General features: G+C 37.9%; 1 protein-coding gene and 1 long non-coding RNA gene across 2 annotated transcripts; both read left to right on the top strand.

Annotated features, from left to right (window-relative positions):
* Nucleotides 1–5,493: 5,493 nt before the first annotated feature.
* On the top strand, nt 5,494–10,817 carry LOC140149711 (uncharacterized). The gene is made up of 3 exons (XR_011858712.1): nt 5,494–5,607; nt 9,864–9,962; nt 10,722–10,817. It is a non-coding gene; the product is annotated as an uncharacterized lncRNA (long non-coding RNA).
* A 1,111-nt stretch (nt 10,818–11,928) lies between these two features.
* LOC140150039 (neurotrypsin-like) lies at nt 11,929–24,922 on the top strand. Its single transcript, XM_072172044.1, has 5 exons — nt 11,929–12,043; nt 15,474–15,785; nt 16,494–16,802; nt 17,212–17,520; nt 24,807–24,922. The coding sequence occupies exons 1-5, from the start codon at nt 11,929–11,931 to the stop codon at nt 24,920–24,922; spliced, it is 1,161 nt and encodes a 386-aa protein (XP_072028145.1).
* Nucleotides 24,923–25,031: the final 109 nt, after the last annotated feature.

The raw sequence follows: 25,031 nt of genomic DNA, 5'->3' as shown, positions 1-25,031 counted from the left end.
ACTAAAGTCATGTACGTTGACGAAACAATTGAAACACGTCTATGATAACTAAACTACTAAAAGTATGCGGTCCCAGCCGATTTGTGCTCCTTCGTCATTTGCTTGTGACGAAGGAGCAAAAATCGGCTGGGACCGAGACTAGGTCATGAACATCGGGTTTTGAACAGGCACTTTATCCGGGAACTTTGTCCCAATATGACACATTTTAGTTAAATTTATCAGTGACTCTGAGCTGTCAACGGTCAATCATGCAAGGCATCTAATTTGTGATCATTCTAACCGCAAAGTGAAAGTTTAACTTTCGAGCCTACACAAAGGACCGCAAATTCCGCAGATAGTTGTTTACGCTGTGATCAATATAGATTTGAAAACATTACGTTATCCGCCTTTATTGTCTTGTGATTGGTCGACGACAGCTAGCAAAACTGGTTAGACAGAGGGAATGCGGTCACTGAAAAGAAAATCTATTGGTTGGGCAAAAATAAGCTGAATGTTTATTGTATAAGCATTTGCAACTATGCATGATGGGCAAGTGACTACGGAGAAGTTTAATATATGTGACCCCTCAGCACAACTGAGCCCGGATGTCGCCAGTGCCACTATTGAGATATGCTCCATTGAACTTAACAATAAACAATAGGAAACAAAGGATTTATTGACTGTTTTATTGATTTTTCACTCCTTAAATGTCAAGTACTATAGACATGATATACATCATTTTAAAGCTAATTTCAAGCAGAATATTTTGGTTGAATATCTCAAAATGATGATTGGCGACATCCGGGCTCAGTTGTGCTGAGGGGTCACATATATTTGCTTGTTCTTCATTCTCAGCATGCAAACGATCAGAATACTCCCATCCTGCTTAAGTCAATGTTATGGTCAAACTATTACAACGATTTTGCTCTTCTCCAAGACATTAATGTAGTACCTTTTTTGCTATATGCACGGGGTTCAGGTTTGGCCTTGATTGTCTTGTTATTTCCACAGCCTCCGGAACTAACAAAGAGGAAATATTATGTTTTCTTGTTTCATTTTACTACCGTACTATGATATTACACCTATTATCATGATTATCACATTACCGTTTATTTATCTGATAAGAACAATAGTGTGTTTGAATGTCCAATTGTGCCAATATTTGAACTAAGTAGCTGGTCGGTTTTGTGTTCAAGGTTTACCTTGTTATCGATTAAAAACTTGTTTTGAGATCAGCAATCGAATGAAATGTTTAACCGCATAAACAAACCACTGGGAGCAATTTTTGTGGCCAGTAATTCAATAAACTAAGTTTTTCTCACATAAACTTAGTTTTTCTCACATAAACTTAGTTTTTCTCAGATAAGACTTAATTATTCTGAGATAAACATAGTTTTTCAGTTAATAAACTAAATGTGTCAAATCCTGTAGTAAAACTATGTTTATCTGATAAATAAGTTTATTACTGAAATGCTTAGTTTTTCTTTATTACTGAACATCTGGTGTCGATATCAGATAACTTATAGTTTAATTCATATGTGATAAAATTCTCAGATAATCTCAGTTTTTCTCAGATAATTTTAGTTTATCAATCCAAGATGTGAGAAACACTACGTTAAGGGTAGACTAGGTATTGCTGGTCGAATCAGTCAAAACATGATCGATTTTCATTTTCTAGATCAATATATGAATGAAAAATAATACTTTGATGTTTTGCAAAATTTCATTCTACAGATCATATACTCAGATAACTTGCTTGATTTATTGTTGTTAATGAGTTATGTACGTTTTACAAATGTGTTGTTGTTTCTTTACAACATAACTCAAGAATCACAGAACTACAAAAGTATATCTGTGATATTTGAAGTCTTCTACACACTCGCTATGAAATGATCAATGCAATTTTTGCCAAAGCTCTCTACCAATCGCAAGATGCTATGAACTACCAAATCGCAACGGTTTGAAATAGTGTCTAACCTTATCGTATTACTGAGCCCTTGGCTTGCCATAACAGCACCTCTCGATGACTGTAACAACAACATTTTATGTCTGGAGTATGAGTTTTCAGCATTTGTCTATTGTAGACTGAAAACATGAAAATTGATGTCGCAAACAACTCATTTAAGCCTGATTGCGTCAAACATTTGGCAAGTGTAGTCTTACATATTTCCTTTATACCAATTCCATCAAATCTGATTGGATCGAATTAAGGAACTAGATATTAATAAAGCGCAAGAAGTGTCTGTTTACATAATTTAGAAGAAAAAAGGAACAGCTCATTTATCACAAGAATGCCTCAGCTGAACGGACGAGAGTTTGTGTTTTGTAATGTAAAATACATAAAGGTAAGAATCAAGGTTTTATTCTATTATATATATTTTAACCTTTATTCTTTTCTAATAAAATGTATATTGCACCGTCCTGTAACTATTAAAGAATGTTAAATTATCCCTATGCCATTGAGTCATGGCATCAAGTATAATTGTGTTATTGGGTATTCAATCGATATCAAAACGAAAACGGGAATATCTTATTAAAAAAACAAAAACAAAAACCGAAACTGTTTTCGGTACAAATATGTTAATACAAGCGAGTTTCTCATTTTCTCATACAGCTGCTATACTACCGGGAGATCATGGAAGAATTTTCTGGTAATTTGTTTAAATCTTACAGAGCTGTGCAATTGATTGTTCTGGCAGTTCTAATGTCTCTTGTTATGATTCAAGGGGTCGAAAGTAAAACGTAAGTGTAAATTACCACCGTTCAATCTAATTTGTTTTTTAAATCGGTCCCTCAAGTGACGATATTATTTCTTATCACCTCCCATTTCTTCCAATTATTAACTTTAATAATAAAATATTTCATTAAACTTGAGCTTTGCTATTACATTTGTAAACGACTTTCTAAACAACATAAGCGTAACATCATCTGCGGCACCAAGTAACTTTTTATAAACATAGATATTAATACATTACATGTTCACAACGCAAGATTTCTTTGTGCCGAGTTGATTTGGCGACAGACTATTCGTGGAAGTGGTGCCATTATTTCGAACAAAATAATTAAAATATCTATAATTTATGATAGTGGCTCCCGCTGCAAAAGACGTCCATAAATCGACTCGAACAAAGCAAATCATTGGAGCAGGAAACCCAAAGGTCGCTGCGGATAACCGCAAAAACGCTGCGGAGATCTGAAACGCGAAAAACGTCTGCAGAAAGTCAATATATAGTCCGACGTCTTGCGGGCGTTCCCGTTGCGACAGACGCAGTTTGCAATTTATTTGCCGCAAGTATCTGCTGCAATGGGTAAGACGTCTACAGAATACGTCTATAAAGTGTACAAAGCCCCCAACAAAGCTAACAATTTGAGCAGAAAAATATAACGTTGCGGCACTGCGGAGAACAAAATACGTCCGTAAAGACATCGGAGTATAATATTGGCCATTATTAAAGGCTTCTTGCGGGCGTTATCTTGCGGGCGTTATCTCGTTGCGTGCCGTTTTTCAAAACGCCCGCAAGACGTTAGATTATATTGTAGTGTAAAGGTCAAAATAAAGTCCAACATTTTTAGGGGCATTTGTCCGTTGCGTCAGACGTCGCATTTTCGGCTTTCCGCCGCTATTTTCCCTTGACCGCTGCGACCTTTGGTTGTTTTTTCTCAAATGATCAGCTTTGTTTGAGGCTGTGTTCGTCTTATTGGTGTCTTCCGCAACGGTATAATATGCTGGAAATTGTACCCGCTGAGGAAGACGTTACAGAAAATAAACCTCTTTGTCTGTCGCAATGTCAAAACTATGACTGTATATTCTGACCTTAAACGTCTTACCACAGACGTAGCGGCTAATTGTCCGTAGCGTTTGCCGCAGCAACTACGATTTACTGCAGCGTTTTCTGCTGCACAAGACGCTGATAAGGGGAACAAAGTCTCGAACAAAGCTGATCATTTGTTTATTTGTATTATTTGTTAGATGTCTTTGGTTTAATAATAATAAAATATTTCATTAAACTTGAGCTTTGCTATTACATTTGTAAACGACTTTCTAAACAACATAAGCGTAACATCATCTGCGGCACCAAGTAACTTTTTATAAACATAGATATTAATACATTACATGTTCACAACGCAAGATTTCTTTGTGCCGAGTTGATTTGGCGACAGACTATTCGTGGAAGTGGTGCCATTATTTCGAACAAAATAATTAAAATATCTATAATTTATGATAGTGGCTCCCGCTGCAAAAGACGTCCATAAATCGACTCGAACAAAGCAAATCATTGGAGCAGGAAACCCAAAGGTCGCTGCGGATAACCGCAAAAACGCTGCGGAGATCTGAAACGCGAAAAACGTCTGCAGAAAGTCAATATATAGTCCGACGTCTTGCGGGCGTTCCCGTTGCGACAGACGCAGTTTGCAATTTATTTGCCGCAAGTATCTGCTGCAATGGGTAAGACGTCTACAGAATACGTCTATAAAGTGTACAAAGCCCCAACAAAGCTAACAATTTGAGCAGAAAAATATAACGTTGCGGCACTGCGGAGAACAAAATACGTCCGTAAAGACATCGGAGTATAATATTGGCCATTATTAAAGGCTTCTTGCGGGCGTTATCTTGCGGGCGTTATCTCGTTGCGTGCCGTTTTTCAAAACGCCCGCAAGACGTTAGATTATATTGTAGTGTAAAGGTCAAAATAAAGTCCAACATTTTTAGGGGCATTTGTCCGTTGCGTCAGACGTCGCATTTTCGGCTTTCCGCCGCTATTTTCCCTTGACCGCTGCGACCTTTGGTTGTTTTTTTTTTTTTGATCAGCTTTGTTTGAGGCTGTGTTCGTCTTATTGGTGTCTTCCGCAACGGTATAATATGCTGGAAATTGTACCCGCTGAGGAAGACGTTACAGAAAATAAACCTCTTTGTCTGTCGCAATGTCAAAACTATGACTGTATATTCTGACCTTAAACGTCTTACCACAGACGTAGCGGCTAATTGTCCGTAGCGTTTGCCGCAGCAACTACGATTTACTGCAGCGTTTTCTGCTGCACAAGACGCTGATAAGGGGAACAAAGTCTCGAACAAAGCTGATCATTTGTTTATTTGTATTATTTGTTAGATGTCTTTGGTTTACAGCTCAGGCCAAACATGGAAGGTGTTCCTAACTTATTCCCGGCTTAAACCTTATTCTCTTGATTTCTTTATCATTTTAGATGCAGTACTAGATATCTTCAATACTACTCCACTTCCTACCAGTCCATCTATGACTGTTCTTACCGAGACAGTTACTATACACTATGCGGTTTTTGGGGCGGGAGCAGATGCAGTAGGTAAGTCATATTATTTACATTGCCGCGACAGAAAACACTCTAGGTTTAAGTCAACGGCAAAGCGGAAGCAAAACGACTTAACGGTCAAATATTGAGACAAATACAACTTTCATGCAGGAGTAATGGTATATTGAAACTCTATTAAAAACTCTACACTATATGTTCTCGGTATCGTTAAATTAAAATGCTTATCTTGCAGATACCGTACTGTGCAAAAGACTTGTTATAGAAAGGCATATTCTAGAAGGAACCGGTATCGGACACGGTATTATTGCTGTTCAGGATGGACAGGTTACGGATGCTACATTGGTACGATTCTTTTCCTTGTATAGTTATTGTTGTGAATTCTGCGTAATAAGATACTAATTAGGGGTTCATTCATAGGATTGAGGGCATGATCGCTGTTTATGCCCGAGGCGTGAGCCGAGGGCATAAATCAACGATCATGCCCGAAATCCTATGAATGAACCCCGTTCATACATACCCAATATTCTGAACATTGTTTATAGCAATCCAAAACAAATGAAAATAATAAGGTCTACAAGTTTAAATAACATTTTCATACCGTTTTCCTTCAAAAATTGGGAGAAAATGAGTAAGCCTACTTGCAGGAAGCAGCTCGTGAGGTCAACGACCGGGAGTCAACGCGTTCATCTCTTGCGCTCCGCGTGTGATGGGCGCGGCGACATGCGCGTGTACGCAACACTAGCAAATCGTAGATCGCGTTAATTGGGTTCCAACGCTGCGTGATGCAGCTTGTTTATGCCCTGCGTACTGATCATAAACGGTATTTATGACCAGCAAAAAGGGCGCAAATCAATCAGAAACGTCGTTATATCGTGAGTATGTATGAACATGATTCAGGATATAACGACGTTTCTGATTGGATTTGGGCCCTTTTTTGCTGGTCATAAATTCCGTTTATGACCAGTACGCAGGGCATTTGATTGATTCGATTTGATATCTTTTTGAAAATTGCATTCAAGTTCAGTAGCTTTCAATATGAAATAAAGCATATCAAACTTAAATTATTTTTAAAAGTTCAAGAATATATATCAAATAAAGGAACTTTAACACAGATTTTCACGATTTTTTTAAATTGGACTAGACCCTCCCCTGTCGACAACATATTTTATGAGCTTTTATGCATACATATATCAAATCATGAGATTCAAACCTAATATTTTGGCATATTTGTAATTTTTACACAATGTCCAACTTACACCTCGGATTACACCTAATTGGAATCAGCCAAGTTCGGTGTCTAGATCAGGTAGATAGAGCAATAACTTTGATGTCTTATTAAGATATTAAATCCCCCATAGAACACCACAGTTAAGCGGTCAAGATATTAAGTGTTTTCTTTCATTTTATCTCGCTACTTCTGCTTCAAATGTAACAGAAAACCTTCCTGACAGTTATTTACTAATATTATAATTATTGTTATAATTATTGGAATGACAAAACTTCAAATTTGCCCAAAATCGTATATTATGGATTTAATGAAAATATGAGAACTAGGACTTTAAAAAATGAGTGAAAAAAAAATCAAAAATCAAAGAGAGGTGCTAGCGGGGTTCGAACCAAGATCGAACTTCCAAATATTTCCCACTAAGCCATACCAGTGATTTGATAGATTCGGTAATAATAGCAATGTTATTCCCACTCAGTGGCTCACTCGTGTATTCTATTTCTGGAATGAATTAACACCGTCCAAATAATGTAACACAAACCTTTATGCTGACTTTAAAATTGTTTGAACGTTGGGAGTATTATTTTCAAGGTAAATATCCAACAATGGGCAATTGACAATGAAAGTTTCTTTGCAGGAAAAACATCGACCGTACAAAATATCGCGTGACAGTATAGTCACGCACAAAGATAAACGTTTCAACATGTTCAATATACGACTAGGAATATACCCCAGCCAAAATTCATGAAATTTTCAGGCAAGCTAACTTTAGTTATTATATAACAAGACACCTATTTTTGATTTAGGCCCTTTTTCTTGCTTGATGATATGATATGAACATTTTTGTGTTCGTGACATGCAATTTTTCTCATTTTCTGAGCTACTTTGGACATATTCAAGCTTCTTTATTTTCCATTTAATTCAACCTTTACACGTTATTTGTTGCTTTACACAAATGTTTGATATCTTATCTGTGGTTAGGGTACATAAATGGAGCGACCAGTGTATTCCATTTCTGGAGCTATTTTGATAAAACGCGTTTGCCGGCTAAAATTTCAACATTGTGTTACGTAACCTGTGTTCACCAACCCGTATACATTTTCTGTTGAACAAAAGAGATCACGAAGTTGCCGTCGTACTGCAGAAGCGGAGTTATAACTTGTTAAACTTTGCTCCTTGCGTAAAAGGGTACATTATTTTGGCACTACATTATTTCTTTTTTTCCACATTGCTGGTATTAAATATCAAATGGTCATAATTGGCGGTCACTTCAAATCATCCCCTACTGAACGAGTTTCAGGAATGTCCTCTCATTGTTAATTGTTGGTTATCCCTACACTTGAACAGGATTTAGCCAAAGCAAACAAAGACTTAAGCCTTTTACTAATGCTATACATAAGTATACAACAATAGGATTAAAGATTGGTGTTTGACTGGATTAAGATGAGAGACATGTCGGACAAATATTAGGGACATATGAATACAACCTCTATGCATATTTTGCACTGTAACTCGAAATACAATTTGCCGATGGATGGTCACATTATGTGCTAGTGTCATTGGTTATTGTTAAAAGGCAATAAGGTGTGTAATTGCAATATTTCCTCTGAATAGGAAAGACTCTCTACATCAAACCATGGATGCTGGTGGTTCGAATTTGGAGAAGGTATCTTCCAAAAAAATTCCAAATGTAGTGATGTAACAGTATTACTTATCAATAGTTAAAAACAATTTGTGAATGTATTGCCCCCTACTATAAGTAGGCTGCAGTCAACACCATGTCTGTGTATGTGTACAATCATAGATTGAATACCGTATCGCTTTTTTCGAAGACACTAATCGTACAGGTGTGAGTGTTACGTACATGGATTCTGCACCATGTGAAATTTCCATATAACTACGATCCAGGTCTTTATGCCCATTCTTTGATAATGAATGGTGCAATGCAGAGTTACAGTGTACCTCTAGTGCAGGGCAATACATTAAAAAGTTGTTTTTACCTATGGCTATGGTAATTAATCACTACTTCTAAGGCGAATTAGTTTTATATAACTCGTACAAAGATTATTCTCAAAATGCACAAAATTTGTTCATTTTACAATATATTTATGAACGTTAAGGACATTGAACATACGAAGGAAAGTTTAACTATTAAGAGGCAGTCTCCCTAATTATGTACTGATTTGCGATACAAAAATTTTGGTACATATTAACATCAACAATGCACATGTACAATATGAGCGTGCACAGCGCCCTCGTTCAGCTTAAAAAAATCTTGGATTTCAACCTTTCTGAGCCTTACTTCCAAATGGTAATCATTGGAGGTGCATAACATCGTGCGCCATCATTATCCCAACCTGCATTTTGCATTTTTTGTACCAAATGGTTACATTACAAAAACCAAGAAAAAAGTTGGGATCTTGATGGCGCCATCAAGATCCCAAGTCCGAACAAGTTTGAAATTAAAGACCTAAATGGTAAGTTGCATTTTTCAGCAAACAGTTTTTGGGATTTCGATGGCGCACGTAGTTAACAGAGGTCAAAGGTCAAAATTTCCTATTTTCGCACATTTTTATAGGCCTGTATTATTGCGCGCCAGCGTCACCCGACTCTCCGAATAGCATTTCATCAAAGAAGGGGTAATTCTCTGCAAGTACTGAAAAAAATTAGCTTGGGATCTCTTGATCTTCATATGTTTCTGATTTTTTTTAAATAGACTTAGCCTCATTGTGGAGGTCAATTTGCCCTCTTTTCCCCTCTCAATAATGACACCTAGCACAATGTGGGCTTTTTACTGCATCACAAAAAGATGCGCCAACAAGATCCCAATTTTATTTTTCATCGTCTAGCTTCTTTGTCAAATGGTAGACGAAGGAAAAGTAACAGTTACTTGGGATCAAGTGGGCGCACTAATATAAAAGAGGTCAAAGGTCAGGCTTTGTGCTCTCAGCGGTCTACATGTAGTGTAAATTCAGCTAGGATGACATAGCACGGTATAACCGTGATTGGTGCTCATGGTCAAAATCTTGAATGTCAATCAATCGATAAATTGCCTGATAAAGGTCATGATTTGATCAATTTCACTACCATGTCTCCTTGGGTGGTTTGGGTGGACGTGCACTCTGTGTTGCCTGGCCCAGGCCTCCTGAAGGGAAGTATCCAGCCTGTTGGGCTTTATTGGACTCAGGACACCTTATGACGAAATCAACATTCGGCAATTCGTCAATTGATATCCGCTAAAAGCTTATGTCCAATATTTCAGTTGATTCATTCAGACATTCAATTTGCGAGTTGCGCATTGTTACATTACAGCTTGTTCCTTTTTTGGTATTAATTAGATTATTTTCTTGTTCATCTATTTTGCCATTGACAGCCATATGTTCACCACCGTGTCTAAACAGGGAGATCTGTTCTAGTCCTGGAGGTACATGTACATGTAGAAACGGCTACAGAGGAAGTCGATGCCAAACACGTAGGATTTGTTTCTTTCTCTTTGTATCAATAGATACGACGTCAAATGTTGACATCGCATGTTACATTTACATTTACATTTACATTTACATTTACATTTACAGGCATTTATGGCGCCATTCACAAAGATACCATGGCGCTTACAAAAATATACACAAAAGTCAAATAACAAGAGAACAGTTCAAGAAAACAAATGAGTCTTTAGCATAGACTTGAACGCGGATGTGGTCGCAGCAGATTTTATGTCCACGGGTAGTGAATTCCATGCGGTAGCGGCTGCAATGTGAAATCTGTTTTCGCCAGTCATTCTGTGGCTGCGTCTTGGAATAGCAAGCCGGTTAGTGTCAGAAGACGATCGCAAGGTACGAGGAGGAACATAAACGGTAAAGTAGTCTGAAATGTAGTTGGGACTCAGTTGTTGCATGGACTTGTAGACATACAGAAGGATTTTAAACAGTACTCGTTGGCGAACTGGAAGCCAGTGCAAGGTCTCTAGGAGATTGGAAGCTTCAGTTCTGCGACCAACTGCAAAAACCAGTCTCGCAGCATTATTCTGTAGGCGTTGTAGTCTTGTAAGGTCTTTGCCGAATAATGAGGTGAAGAGTCCGTTGCAATAGTCTAGACGGGATGAAATAAGCGCAAGAACTGCAAGGTGGCAAGTGTCCTGGTCGATGAATTGACGAATACGCCAGAGATTTCGTAATATGATTTTAAATATGAGCTTTATTAAAAATTTAAATTGGTGTACGTTAATCAACAGCTATATGTTCACCAGCGTGTCAAAATGGTGGAGGATGTTCTAGTCCTGGACGATGTGCTTGCAAAAATGGGTATGCGGGGAACCGATGTCAAGCACGTAAGTATTGACTTATCTGATTGACTTTAACATATGTGATGCGATCAAGCAAAATCAGTCGGAACTCGGAAATATCGATTTTGATATATTATCAAACAAAGGGAATATTTCCTTTTGCTTCCTATTGTTTTGGAAACTCTTTAATTAATCATATCTTTGGAACTGGTTGTTCAATATCAATGGGGTTTTCTGCAAAATGCAGCTTTGTAAATGCTTTTTACTATGCTATAAGAAACTGAGAATTTAATATTTCCGAGTTCCGACTGATTTTGCTTGATCGCATCACATATGTTGTTATCCCCTTGGGTTAAAGAAGCCTTTTTTGCGTAAGCTGTTGTATGACCGAATGGATAGAACGTTGGATTACAAATCTACTATGGATTGTTTGTGTGGGTTCGAGTCATAGCCATATGTTGTGTAAATTCAGCTAGGGTGACATAGCACGGTATAACCGTGATTGGTGCACATGGTCAAAATCTTGAATGTCAATCAATCGATAAACTGCCTATAATTTCTGGATTAGTGATAAAGGTCATGATTTGATCAATTTCACTACCATGTCTCCTTGGGTGGTTTGGGTGGACGTGCACTCTGTGTTGCCTGGCCCAGGCCTCCTGAAGGGAGGTATCCAGCCTGTTGGGCTTTGTTGGACTCAGGACACCTTATGACGAAAGCAACATTCGTCAATTCGTCAATTGATATCCGCTAAAAGCTTATGTCCAATATTTCAGTTGATTCATTCAGACATTCAATTTGCAATTTTCTTGTTCATCTATTTTGCCATTGACAGCCATATGTTCACCATCGTGTCTAAACAGGGGGATCTGTTCTAGTCCTGGAGGTACATGTACATGTAGAAACGGCTACAGAGGAAATCGATGCCAAACACGTAGGATTTGTTTCTTTCTCTTTGTATCAACAGATACGACGTCAAATGTTGACATCGCATGTTAAATATGAGCTTTATTAAAAATTAAATTGGTGTACATTAATCAACAGCTATATGTTCACCAGCGTGTCAAAATGGTGGAGAATGTTCTAGTCCTGGACGATGTGCTTGCACCAATGCATATGGGGGGAACCGATGTCAAACACGTAAGTATTGACTTATATGATTGACTTTAACATATGTGATGCGATCAAGCAAAATCAGTCGGAACTCTGCCAGCACCGTGGTTGGGGAACAGAGAACTGTGGTCATTATGAGGATGCTGGGGTTTCTTGTGGTAAGCCTCTGCTAAATTTGAACTTCAACTGAAAAAAATCACTGAATGGAATCAAACATTTGCAATTTGCACTGATATGTCGACAACCGATTGCCAACATGGTTCGTTTTTAATTTTGTGATTTTGGTATGTCCTTTTGGAGACGTAACAAAATAAAAACATCCGGTACATTTTATTGGAACACACTGTATATGTGACCCGGCAGCACAAACGAGCCGTAAATTCCCTAAATTGTATTCTGTGTTACGGTGTAAAATGTGTACGAAGGTCGTATTCATCGATAACTTAAGCTGGCCCGACATCCGTCTTATTTTGATAGTCAAAAACTAATCAATAATCCTATTGTTGAAGTGGATAATAAGCTTCTACCTTAGATGGCCGGCTATAGCACTTTTAATAGCTCTGGTCTTTGTTTGCTTTTGCTAAATCCTGTTCAAGTGGTGGGTTACCAGGCATTGTATTTTGTACAGGTATGCATAACCAACAATTAACAATGAGAGAACTTTCTTAAACCTCGTTGACTTGGGGATGATTTGAAATGACCGCCAATTATGACTGTTTGATATATATTGCCAGCAATGTGGAAAAAGAGACACATGTAAAAACGTAAAAGCTATAATTTTGTTGAAGGAGCAAAGTTTAACAAACCATAACCCCGCTTCTGGATATCGTTTGAAGTCAAATGATATACCATTTTAAGTTTATGATGTTTATTTTTAAACACGAAATAAAACAAAATTGACCGGGGAGGAATTTACGGCACATTCGCCGTGGACGGTCACATATGTGTAAGTTGGAGGAATACACTCGGCCGCAGGTCGTGTGGAGGTGTATATACGATGGCCAGTGGGGTACGGGGGAGGGCTCTCTATAATGTGACTGAATTCTTTCTCAGTTCTTGTGGATTATCGGGGGAGGGTTTATGTGCCTAAATCCTTTCTCATGGCGTGATAGCCTATGTGCGCAATTTGGCGAGTCTTTGTGGTATTTGAGCTTATGACCTTTCGTAATTAAACGGGGTAATTTTAACTTCTATGCATAATTTTGTATAGCGGTGTTAATGTTATATCATTTTAAGTTCTTGTAGCTAGTATGTGTATTTGTTTTGTATCCTGGGCAGCAAGGGAGAACAGTGCTTCTCAGGTTAATGAATGAATGAATAAATAAATAAATAAATAAATAAAATAAAGAAGCAAATCGCAACAGTTTGACTCGGCAGGATTACTTGTCTGAACACTTTGGCGCTTTTTTATTCACATATTAATACAGGTTATGTACGTTTAGCTGGAGGAACACACACTGCCGAAGGTCGTGTGGAGGTGTATTATGATGGCCAGTGGGGTACTGTGTGTGACAATAACTGGGTTACCTCGGACGCGCAGGTGATATGTCGTCAGCTTGGATATCCCGATGGAGGTGCTACAGCGTATAGTGGTGCTCACTTTGGGCAGGGTTCAGGGAGTATACTTCTCGATAATGTAGATTGTACAGGGTCGGAGAGTGCCATTAGCCAGTGCCAGCACAGTGGTTGGGGAACAGAAAATTGTGGTCATAATGAGGATGCTGGGGTTTCTTGTGGTAAGCCTTTGCTAAATTTGAACTTAAATTTTTAACAAGGCTTCACTAAAAAGGAAACCATGTGGTTGGGTAATTGTACATTAAGGGATGAGAAGCATTTTAAGTTGACTAAAAATGTCAAGACATTGGGGAAAGTTTTAGCATACGATGATAAATTGATGTTTATTAGTATTCAATATCCCCAGACATTAATATTATATAAAAGCAAAAAAATGAATATACACTCACAATCAAATTTTATCCGACTAGTATGTAATGGTTTGTAGACACAAATAGAATGGACTGTTACATAATTATCTGTTTCTTTGTAAACGCAATTTGCACTGATATGTCGACAACCGATTGCCAAAACCAAAAATATCGATTTTGAGATATAATCAAACAAAGGGAATGTTTCCTTTTGCTTCCAATTGTTTTGGAAACTCTTTAATTGCTCATATCTTTGGAACTGGTTGTTCAATATCAATGGGGTTTTCTGCAAAATGCAGCTTTGTAAATGCTTTTTACTATCCTATAAGAAACTGAGAATTTAATATTTCCGGGTTCCGACTGATTTTGCTTGATCGTATCACATATGTTGTTATCCCTTTGGTTAAATAAGCCTTTTGCGTAAGCTGTTGTATGACCGAATGGATAGAACGTTGGATTACAAATCTACTATGGATTGTTTATGTGGGTTCGAGTCCTCGTGTGGCTGAATTTTCGGGTTTTTTCTCAAGTTTCTTTCTTTCTTTCTTTCTTTCTTTCTTTCTTTCTTTCTTTCTTTCTTTCTTTCTTTCTTTCTTTCTTTCTTTCTTTCTTTCTTTCTTTCTTTCTTTCTTTCTTTCTTTCTTTCTTTCTTTCTTTCTTTCTTTCTTTCTTTCTTTCAGTTTGACTAAAAATGTCAAACATTAGGGATAGTTATAGCATACGATGATAAATTGATGTTTATGATTATTCAATATACCTCAGACATTAATATAAAAGCAAAAAATGTTAGTCATACCTGAATATACACTCACAATCAAATTTTATCCGACTAGTATATAATGGTTTGTAGACACTTAGAATGAACTGTATTATGACATAACATGCGTTACATAATTATCTGATTCACTGAACCGAATCAAACGCAATTCGTCGTCACTGATATGTCAAAAACCAATTGCCAACATGGTTCGTTTTTAATTTCAAAATGCAGCTTTGTAAATGCTTTTTACTATCCTATAAGAAACTGAGAATTTAATATTTCCGGGTTCCGACTGATTTTGCTTGATCGTATCACATATGTTGTTATCCCCTTGGGTTAAATAAGCCTTTTGCGTAAGCTGTTGTATGACCGAATGGATAGAACGTTGGATTACAAATCTACTATGGATTGTTTGTGTGGGTTCGAGTCCTCTTGTGGCTGAATTTTCGGGTTTTTTCTCTTTTTTCTCAAGTTTCTTTCTTTCTTTTTTCTTTCTTTCTTTCTTTCTTTCTTTCTTTCTTTCTTTCTTTCTTTCAGTTTGACTAAAAATGTCAAACATTAGGGATAGTTATAGCATATGATGATAAATTGATGTTTATGATTATTCAATATACCTCAGACATTAATATAAAAGCAAAAAAATGTTAGTCATACCTGAATACACACTCACAATCAAATTTTATCCGACTAGTATAATTTGTAGACACTTAGAATGAACTGTATTATGACATAACATGCGTTACATAATTATCTGATTCACTGAACCGAATCAAACGCAATTCGTCGTCACTGATATGTCAAAAACCAATTGCCAACATGGTTCGTTTTTAATTTTGTAATTTTGGTTTGTCCATTTGGAGTTATTTTTTTATTGGAACATACTGTATATATGTAACCTTGCAGCTCCGGCGGTTCGTTTAGTTGGAGGAACACACTCTACCGCAGGTCGTGTTGAGGTGTATTACAATGGCCAGTGGGGTACTGTGTGTGACGATGGCTGGGGTACCTCGGACGCGCAGGTAATATGTCGTCAGCTTGGATATTCCGATGGAGTTGGTGTAGCGTATAGTAATGCTCACTTTGGGCAGGGTTCAGGGAGTATACTTCTCGATGATGTAGAGTGTACAGGCTCGGAGAGTGTTATTAGCCAGTGCCAGCACCGTGGTTGGGGAACAGAGAACTGTGGTCATTATGAGGATGCTGGGGTTTCTTGTGGTAAGCCTCTGCTAAATTTGAACTTCAACTGAAAACAATCACTGAATGGAATCAAACGCAATTTGCACTGATATGTGGACAACCGATTGCCAACATGGTTCGTTTTTAATTTTGTGATTTTGGTATGTCCTTTTGGAGACGTAACAAAATAAAAAGATCCGTAATTTTTTATTGGAACACACCGCATATGTGTAACCTTGCAGTTCTTGCTCGTTTAGTTGGAGGAACACACTCCGCCGTAGGTCGTGTGGAGGTGTATATACGATGGCCAGTGGGGTACGGGAAGGGCTCTCTATAATGTAACTGAATTCTTTCTCAGTTCTTGTGGATTATCGGGGGAGGGTTTATGTGCCTGAATCCTTTCTCATGGCGTGATAGCCTATGTGCGCAATTTGGCGAGTCTTTGTGGTATTTGAGCTTATGACCTTTCGTAATTAAACGGGGTAATATGTTATATCAGTTTACGTTCTTGTAGCTAGTATGTGTATTTGGTAATAATTTCATGCCTTTATGCGTATTATTAAATATGTTGTTTATCTGTTTTGTATCCTGGGCAGCAAGGGAGAACAGTGCTGGTCACTGATTCTCAGATTAATGAATGAATGAATAAATAAATAAATAAATAAAATAAAGAAGCAAATCGCCACAGTTTGACTCGGCAGGATTACTTGAACACTTTGGCGCTTTCTTATTCACATATTAATACAGGTTATGTACGTTTAGCTGGAGGAACACACTCTGCCGAAGGTCGTGTGGAGGTGTATTATGATGGCCAGTGGGGTACTGTGTGTGACAATAACTGGGTTACCTCGGACGCGCAGGTGATATGTCGTCAGCTTGGATATCCCGATGGAGGTGCTACAGCGTTTAGTAATGCTCACTTTGGGCAGGGTTCAGGGAGTATACTTCTCGATAATGTAGATTGTACAGGGTCGGAGAGTGCCATTAGCCAGTGCCAGCACAGTGGTTGGGGAACAGAAAATTGTGGTCATAATGAGGATGCTGGGGTTTCGTGTGGTAAGCCTTTGCTAAATTTGAACTCTGTAGTTGTACATTAAGGGATGAGAAGCCTTTAAAGTTGACTAAAAATGACAAGACGTTGGGGAAAGTTTTAGCATACGATGATAAATTGATGTTTTATTAGTATTCAATATCCCCCAGACATTAATATTAAAAAAAAAAAAAAAATGAATATACACTCACAATTAAAATTTATCCGACTAGTATGTAATGGTTTGTAGACACAAATAGAATGGACTGTTACATAATTATCTGTTTCTTTGTAAACGCAATTTGCACTGATATGTCGACAACCGATTGCCAAAATGGTTCGTTTTTAATTTTGGTATGTCCTTTTGGAGTTGTAACAAAATAAAAGCATCCGGTAATTTTTATTAGAACACACTGTATATGTGTAACCTTGCAGTTCCTGCTCGTTTAGTTGGAGGAACACACTCTACCGCAGGTCGTGTGGAGGTGTATCACGATGGCCAGTGGGGTACTGTGTGTGACGATGGCTGGGGTACCTCGGACGCGCAGGTAATATGTCGTCAGCTTGGTTATTCCGATGGAGTTGGTACAGCGTTTAGTAATGCTCACTTTGGGCAGGGTTCAGGGAGTATACTTCTCGATGATGTAGATTGTACAGGGTCGGAGAGTGCCATTAGCCAGTGCCAGCACAGTGGTTGGGGAACAGAGAACTGTGGTCATCATGAGGATGCTGGGGTTTCTTGTGGTAAGGTTTACCTTCTCCCATGGGATGTGATTCAATGGATCTACTACCAACTGACGCACATCCAACTAGTTTAAACTTGTCATATATGCATATAAGAGTTACAGATGTTTCACATCCTACTGCCCAATATGTCTGTGGGTGGCTATCGCTGCCACCACAATCCCATCTTCCCTAAGATGTATTCAACTCTTTTAAAAAATGAATTACATTACGTTAAAATAATAATTCTAGCTGTACAATGAACAATGGGCTCGATCCCTTCTGGTTATTTCAATGTAAAGAGAAGCTTCTGCCAAGGTGACCCTAGTAGCTGCTACCTGTTTGTACTTGATATTGATCAGTTGTAGATTCCTATTAAAAATAATAATCTCATTCTGTGTTTTGATATCAACAACGATGTTCAGACAAGTTGACAATATCCCATGTGTTTTGCAAGATTATCAGAGTCCTAAAGGAGTTTCAAATTTGTTCTAATATGCAAGTAAATTATGATGCTGAAGCAACGTGGTAGGGTAGTTCAAATTAAATGGCCTGTCAAATTGACTAAATGCGTCAAGACATTGGGGATAGGTTTTTTTTAAAGATACGATGATGATTTTTAAACTTAATTATTACATAAGTTAGATAAGTTACAAAGTTTAAACAAATAATTGTTCTCTGAACATGCTGAAAACAAAGAGATCTCACGTACCCCTGTGGGCAGTATGTCTCTATATTTCTTCCATTATTGGTATACTTGATTCAGTGCAAAAGAAAATTATTACTGTTGTTTATGTGTTTATTTTTGGAATGCGCCAGTTAAAGTTAAGCACGCCTTTTTGAATTGTGGTTATCCTTTATAATGATGAAGGTCTAAAAATGATCAACCTTAATGCCAGGATTAGTTTTTCGTTTCACAAATTGCTTGTGTATTCTCAGTCACTAACTGTCCGGGGTGGAAGGACCAAAGTTGGTAGAGTTCAGTAAATTTTACTCCACTTGATTACCATTTTACACAGGAGTATAAAGGAAGATGTCAATTCATTTGCGAACAATGTATTTGGAATAATAATGTATATCTTAATTGCTCACAAGTCCGTGTGCTATGAAAATTTGATAGCAGTAGGTTTTTAATAAATTACAAACATTTGTTGGATGAGAGAGGGCATTTTATTCAATCTAGGAATACACGTCGAAGTGTTACTCTCCTAACAAAAGTCAGCTATGATCTTGCCAGGGCCGGATTTACCATTGGGCCAGATGGGCCAGTGCCCAGGGCCCCCGAAATTTGGGGGCCTCCAATTTGACATGTGCATGTTTCTTTGTAGCCCAAATACACCATATTTTGCACCAAAATATGCTAACATTGCAAATTTTACGCGCTTCGCGCGCACTGGCCTTTTATATAACAAAATTCACCTTCATTTTGGGCTAAAATGGTCTGAAATCGAAATGTTTCTCGCGCTTCGCGCGCAAATGTCTTTGTAAAACCCATCTTATTGTAGGCCCCTTATTTGTAAACCAAAACTTGGTCACTTGAGTGCACATGCCTTCCCCACGGTGAGTTTGGGGGTCTCCGAATTTTGGCCTGGCCCAGGGCCCCAAAAAAGGTAAATCCGGCCCTGGATCTTGCACTCAACAGATGTTGCGGTTCATTTGCCAGTGTTATTCTTCATTCTAGCAGCAATGCACACTACCCTGTCAAAAGAGTGGAACCTGGGCGTATTCTGTTATTTTGCCTCTTTACAGCTATTTGCACACCTGTTTGTCAAAATAATGTTCAAACACATGTTCTATAATACTTTTACAGGATCTTTGGACGTCCAACAGATCGATTTGAACGTGTAATTTGTCTGGAGAGGAGGTATCTCTGTAGACCATAAATCAATATGTGACCGTCCACGGCGAATGAGCCGTAAATTCCTTCCCGGTCAATTTTGTTTTATTTCGTGTTTAAAAATAAACATCATAAACTTAAAAATGGTATATCATTTGACTTCAAACGATATCCAGAAGCGGGGTTATGGTTTGTTAAACTTTGGGTCTTTTTATCTTTTCAGTTTCCGTAACTCTATTGTTCAGATACGAAAACGCAAGGGATTCAGTAAGTTTACTGTAATCTGACTTCATTGTTAACTCTGAAGTACCAATCAGCTTATTCCAATAGAGGTAATTGCCTGTGTCAATAAAGCCCATAAAGGCTGGAGATAAAATAGTATTGAACACCGGTGTCCGACCGCTGTTTTAATGGTCTAGCGCCCTCTCGTGTTTGACAGTGATAAATTGATTCACATTATTATGACAAAATGCCAATCCGAATGAAAAGGTCCACTTTTTTCTGTAAAAACGTTGGAAATAAGCCCATCAATCACAAAAGGTCCGCTTATGAGCCTGTCGCGCCCCATTGCACTTGTGCAGGGCCACAGTGTCGCCCTTCCCTCGTATCAATGTCTATCTCCCTATTTTGCTTCCTCCCTCCCCCCCATGATCAGTCTCCCCACTCCCTCCCCGTCCCCCGTTCCCTACTCTCTCCTCTCGAGATCTTCTCTTTCTAGTCTTTCCGTCTCTCCCTCTCCTCTCTTTCTTCCTCACCCCCTCCCACTCTCGCTTGTTCAGTCTCAACTTAAGTATCTCCCCGCCCTCCCTCCCTCAACCTCGCGAAATTTATCAGTATGATCCATGACTGAAAATAAGCTCTGCAAAAATAAACATTTAAAATAAACCCGAGTCTTGCATATAGGCCCAACCAATTATCAGATTAGCTTGCCATGAATGGAATACATTATCTTTGCTCCAATGCAAATTCTTTTGTATTGCATTTCAATATAAAACATGATTACCAAATCACCACTTGTACGCGCTTCATTGGGAGATATTTGACTATTTTAGACGCTCGTTTCATCGCCAATATGAAAGACTCATTGCTTATAACTTGGCAACATGGTTAGTATATATTTCAATGCAAGACTTTTTTTACGACCCACTTACGTCTAGGCGTAAGTACATATACACCAAACACAAGTCAATTGAAGCCGTACAATTTACCGCGAATTTAGGACCGTAAAATTTAGACTCTTCTTTTGTCTAGATTGGCACCCAACCGCACATCTCAAGGTTTTATGTAAAAAATCAATATAACTTACCAAAACGAAAACTGAAATTCACGAGCTTCAAATTTTCAGTAACTAACAAAAGGCTAGAATAAAAGATTGGTCATACCTGGGAGACTACCACTTCAGAATAACAATGACTTACAAAACTATTACGGATACGGAAACAGAAACTGAAAAGATAAAACGACGGTTTGCCCCTTCGACAAAATTATAGCTTTTTACGTTTTTACATGTGTCTCTTTTTCCACATTGTTGGCAATAAATATCAAACAGTCATAATTGGCGGTCATTTCAAATCATCCCCAAGTCAACGAGGTTTAAGAAAGTTCTCTCATTGTTAATTGTTGGTTATGCATACCTGTACAAAATACAATGCCTGGTAACCCACCACTTGAACAGGATTTAGCAATATAAGCAAACAAAGACCAGAGCTATTAAAAGTTCTATAGCCATCTAAGGTAGAAGCTTATTATCCACTTCAACAATAGGATTATTGATTAGTTTTTGACTATCGAAATGAGACGGATGTCGGGCCAGCTTAAGGGATCTAGAATGAGCGTTTATGGCGTTTCGACAGTATTTTTTGTGGGACATGAGAGCACCTCAGACGTATCAAATTGCATTCTGAATACGAAGCATGTCTTTCTGATATCAAATAATTTTCATTTTTGAAATTCACGATATAATACAAATTTTATGACAAATTATTAAAATTTGATATTTTTCAAATTTTTGATATATAACAGTCCTCGAAATAAATTTTATAAATCTAATGATATATTCTTAAAGTGTATGTAGCTGGGAGGAAAAGCCGACGATCAATTGAAAATTGAACCTTTTTTTTTTTTTGTTTTGGGAAAAAAATCCACCGCCCAAAAAAACTACCGCCCAAAAAAAAACTAAAAACACGAAATAAAACAAAAAAAAAAACTACCGCCCAATCAGCCTTCTTTCTCATGTATACAAGATATTCACAAAAATCATCCAAAGCAGATTAAAAGCTATATTAGACCAAAATCAACCCAGAGAGCAAGCCGGTTTTAGGGGAAGATTCTCAACCACAGATCACCTACAGGCGATAAATCAACTGATTGAAAAATCAAATGAATACCAGCTTGATTTATGTCTTGGTTTTATAGATTACCAGAAAGCATTTGACTCCATAGAGCATACGGATATGTTTGATGCACTGAGGAAGAGCGGAATAAACGAAAACTACATCTGCATCCTAGAAGATATATACACAGATGCCATCGCCAAAATACACATAGATAATGATGTTTCCAAGGAGGTGAGAATAGAGAGAGGAGTGAGACAGGGAGATACATTATCACCAAAGATTTTCACAGCAGCACTGGAAGAGGTTTTCAAAAAGTCTAACCTAGAGAGAAAAGGAATCAACATCGACGGGGAGATGTTAACAGATCTTAGATTTGCAGATGACGTTGCACTAACAACAACATCGGTGAAGGATATGGAAGACCAACTGAACAGCTTGTGCAAAGAAAGTATACATGTGGGACTACAAATGCACAAAGGAAAAACACAGTTTATGACAAACTTTGAGACAAAAGAAACAATCACAATAGCAAATCACCAGATCAAGAAAGTTGACAACTATAAGTACCTAGGACAGACCTTGAGAATGGATACCAACACAGCTGAAGAGATCCTAATCCGTGTAAAGGCAGGTTGGAGATGCTTTGGTATGCATAAAGAACTGTTGACAGATAAAAACATACCACTGTCACTGAGGCGAAGAGTTTATGACCAGTGTGTGCTAACAACTATGACCTATGGTGCATAGACTTGGTCCACAACAAAAGAAATGGAACAGAAATTGGTAACAGCACAGAGAGCTATGGAAAGGAAAATGCTCCACCTCTCATTGCGTGATAGAGTCAGACATACAGACATCAGAAAAGTAACCCAAGTCAAAGACATCTTGCAAAAGATTAAAGAAACTAAATGGAGATGGGCAGGTCACTTATCAAGAACTGACGATAACAGGTGGACGAAGAGACTTACAGAATGGCAGCCAAGGACTGGAAAGAGGAGAAGAGGAAGGCAAAAAAGACGATGGAGAGATGACATCACCACCTTCATGAGTACAACAGCTTGGGCATCGGCGGCTAGGAACAGAAGGAGATGGAAAATGCTGGAGGAGGGCTTCACACAGCAGTGGGTGAAACAGCCTGATGAGTGAGTGAGTGAGTGACAAAAATCCATATCTTCAATACGAAAGGTCAAAATTTTCAATTGATCGTCGGCTTTTCATCCCACCTACATACACTTTAAGTATAAATCATCAGATTTATAAAGTTTACTTCAAGTACTGTTAAATATCAAAATATCAATTTTAATGATTTGCCATAAAATGTGTATTACATTGCGAATTTCAAAAAATCCAAATTATTTGATATCAGAAGGACATTCTTCGTATTCAGAATGCAATTCGATATGTCTGATGTGCTCTAATGTCCCATAATAAATACTGTCCAAACGTTCATACCCCTTCCCTTAAGTTACCGATGAATATGACCTTCGTACACATTTTACACCGTAACTCAGAATACAATTTAGGGAATTTATGGCTCATTTGTGCTGCCGGGTCACATATAATTGAGCGAGAATCAGCCAAGGACGAAAAGTTTCTTGTTTAGCACAACTAGCATTATTTTCTTCATGTATTTTACCGTAGGCCTATAAACATAACGACTTTTTTACCAGTCGTTTGGTTTTTGTAACAAAAATTCGCCCGTTGCAAAGTGAACTTCGACGTACGTGGTAAGAAACTTTCGTGCCACCACCGTTTTTTACGACGCTTCCCGTTTCTTCTAATCACGTGGTTCGGCGGTGCCTGAAAACCGGGATCAGGACACGCGGTACTTGCTTACTAATTTGTTTGGGTTAAGCATATGTTTTACCAATATTCTTCCTCTCTGTTCCAAAAATAATCCTTGCACTGAATTGCAATTATGCCAAGTGTTCATCTTCAGGTCGCTGATGTTACCATTACTTCATCCAGAACTGTCCGTAACCTTGGTATTATATTCGAAGATCTAATGTCGATGTCTAATCATGTAACATCTTTTAATTTTTCTTTCATTTAAAAATCATCACAAGAAACCGTCGTGGATCGAATGGATTGGAATCATGTACAAACATTGTTCGATATCTTGTTCTGTCCAGATTGGACTATGACAACGCTCTTTTACTCGAAACCAACAATTCTCATATCAACAGACTACAACGGTTTAAAAACTGATCAGCCAAATTAAATTTTTGTGTCTCAAAATATGATCATGCAACTCCATACTATAAAACTTCATTGGCTTCCAGCGAAAGTTCGTATATGCTTCAAAATATTGCTCTTTTGTACAAATACTTGAATGAATATGCACCGGACTACTTATCCACATGTTTCACACTTAACACGCAATCGCAATCTCGCTCTGGCCTCCATGCATTGATATTATCTCGCCCGCCTTACTGAACCTTAATCAATCCAATCTGCCCTGATAAAACATTTTCTATTGCAGCTCCAGGTCTATGGAACAATACATGCGCTCACATCCGAACTTCCAGCTCACCTCAGATTTTTAAAAAGGCTATTAAAACACATCTTTTAATGATAGTTCTCGTTCACAATTCACAGTCACCATAATTATATTAATTGCAAATGGTGTGTATGTATTGTCTTTTCATTGCTTATTATGTTGTTGACGTATTTTGCGCAGTGATATCTAAATGAAATGGTGCATTATAAAAGCCCAATATATATGTATATAAATCAACGAAATGTATGTCAAGTTATGCAAAGACATGTTTTGTATTTTTAGGGGGGGGGGATTTTTGTAAACCCTTTTAGACTGGTTCTATTTTGGAAACATGTGCTTTTTAAACTATCTAGCAACAATTTCGCGTAAAAGTTGGTAACCAAATTATTTTGGTTAATTCGGGTATGCTGAATTCAAATATTTTGTCTGCCAAGCTACATTGGGACCCCGTGAAACATGTCAGATTATTCGTCTGGGTCTAAGGATCACAAAAATGAACATATTTGCGCGTAGGACATATAAATACCAAGTTACGAAGCTCAACAGGTCCAAGGTCAATACAGGGTGAACAATTAAAGTTAATCCGATGTACAACATGGCGGAACCTGTATTGCATTTGTTTGCCTTTTTACAGCTCTTTGCACACCTGCTTGCCAAAATGGTGGAAAATGTTCAAGTCCTGGGCGATGTTCTTGTACCAATTATTACACAGGAAATCGATGCCAAATACGTGAGTTTGACAGTTCATGATCTTATCCGGTTGACATTCATACAGGGGTTACTATCCCTTTAGCTAAACATTTTATTGTACCGCATTTGACCCTACTTGGTGGTTTACAGGCGCCAATTTTGTTCACAT

This window comes from Amphiura filiformis, chromosome 4 (genome assembly GCF_039555335.1).
Source record: "Amphiura filiformis chromosome 4, Afil_fr2py, whole genome shotgun sequence".
NCBI lineage: Eukaryota > Metazoa > Echinodermata > Ophiuroidea > Amphilepidida > Amphiuridae > Amphiura > Amphiura filiformis.
This window is presented reverse-complemented; position numbering and strand designations above follow the sequence as displayed.

Excerpts from the sequence above, each read along its gene's own strand:
- LOC140150039 (XM_072172044.1), top strand. The coding sequence starts at position 11,929 with ATGATTGACTTTAACATATGTGATGCGATCAAGCAAAATCAGTCGGAA. Across the intron at positions 12,044-15,473 it reads GGATGCTGGGGTTTCTTGTG|CTCCGGCGGTTCGTTTAGTT; the intron begins GTAAGCCTCTGC and ends GTAACCTTGCAG. Across the intron at positions 16,803-17,211 it reads GGATGCTGGGGTTTCGTGTG|TTCCTGCTCGTTTAGTTGGA; the intron begins GTAAGCCTTTGC and ends GTAACCTTGCAG.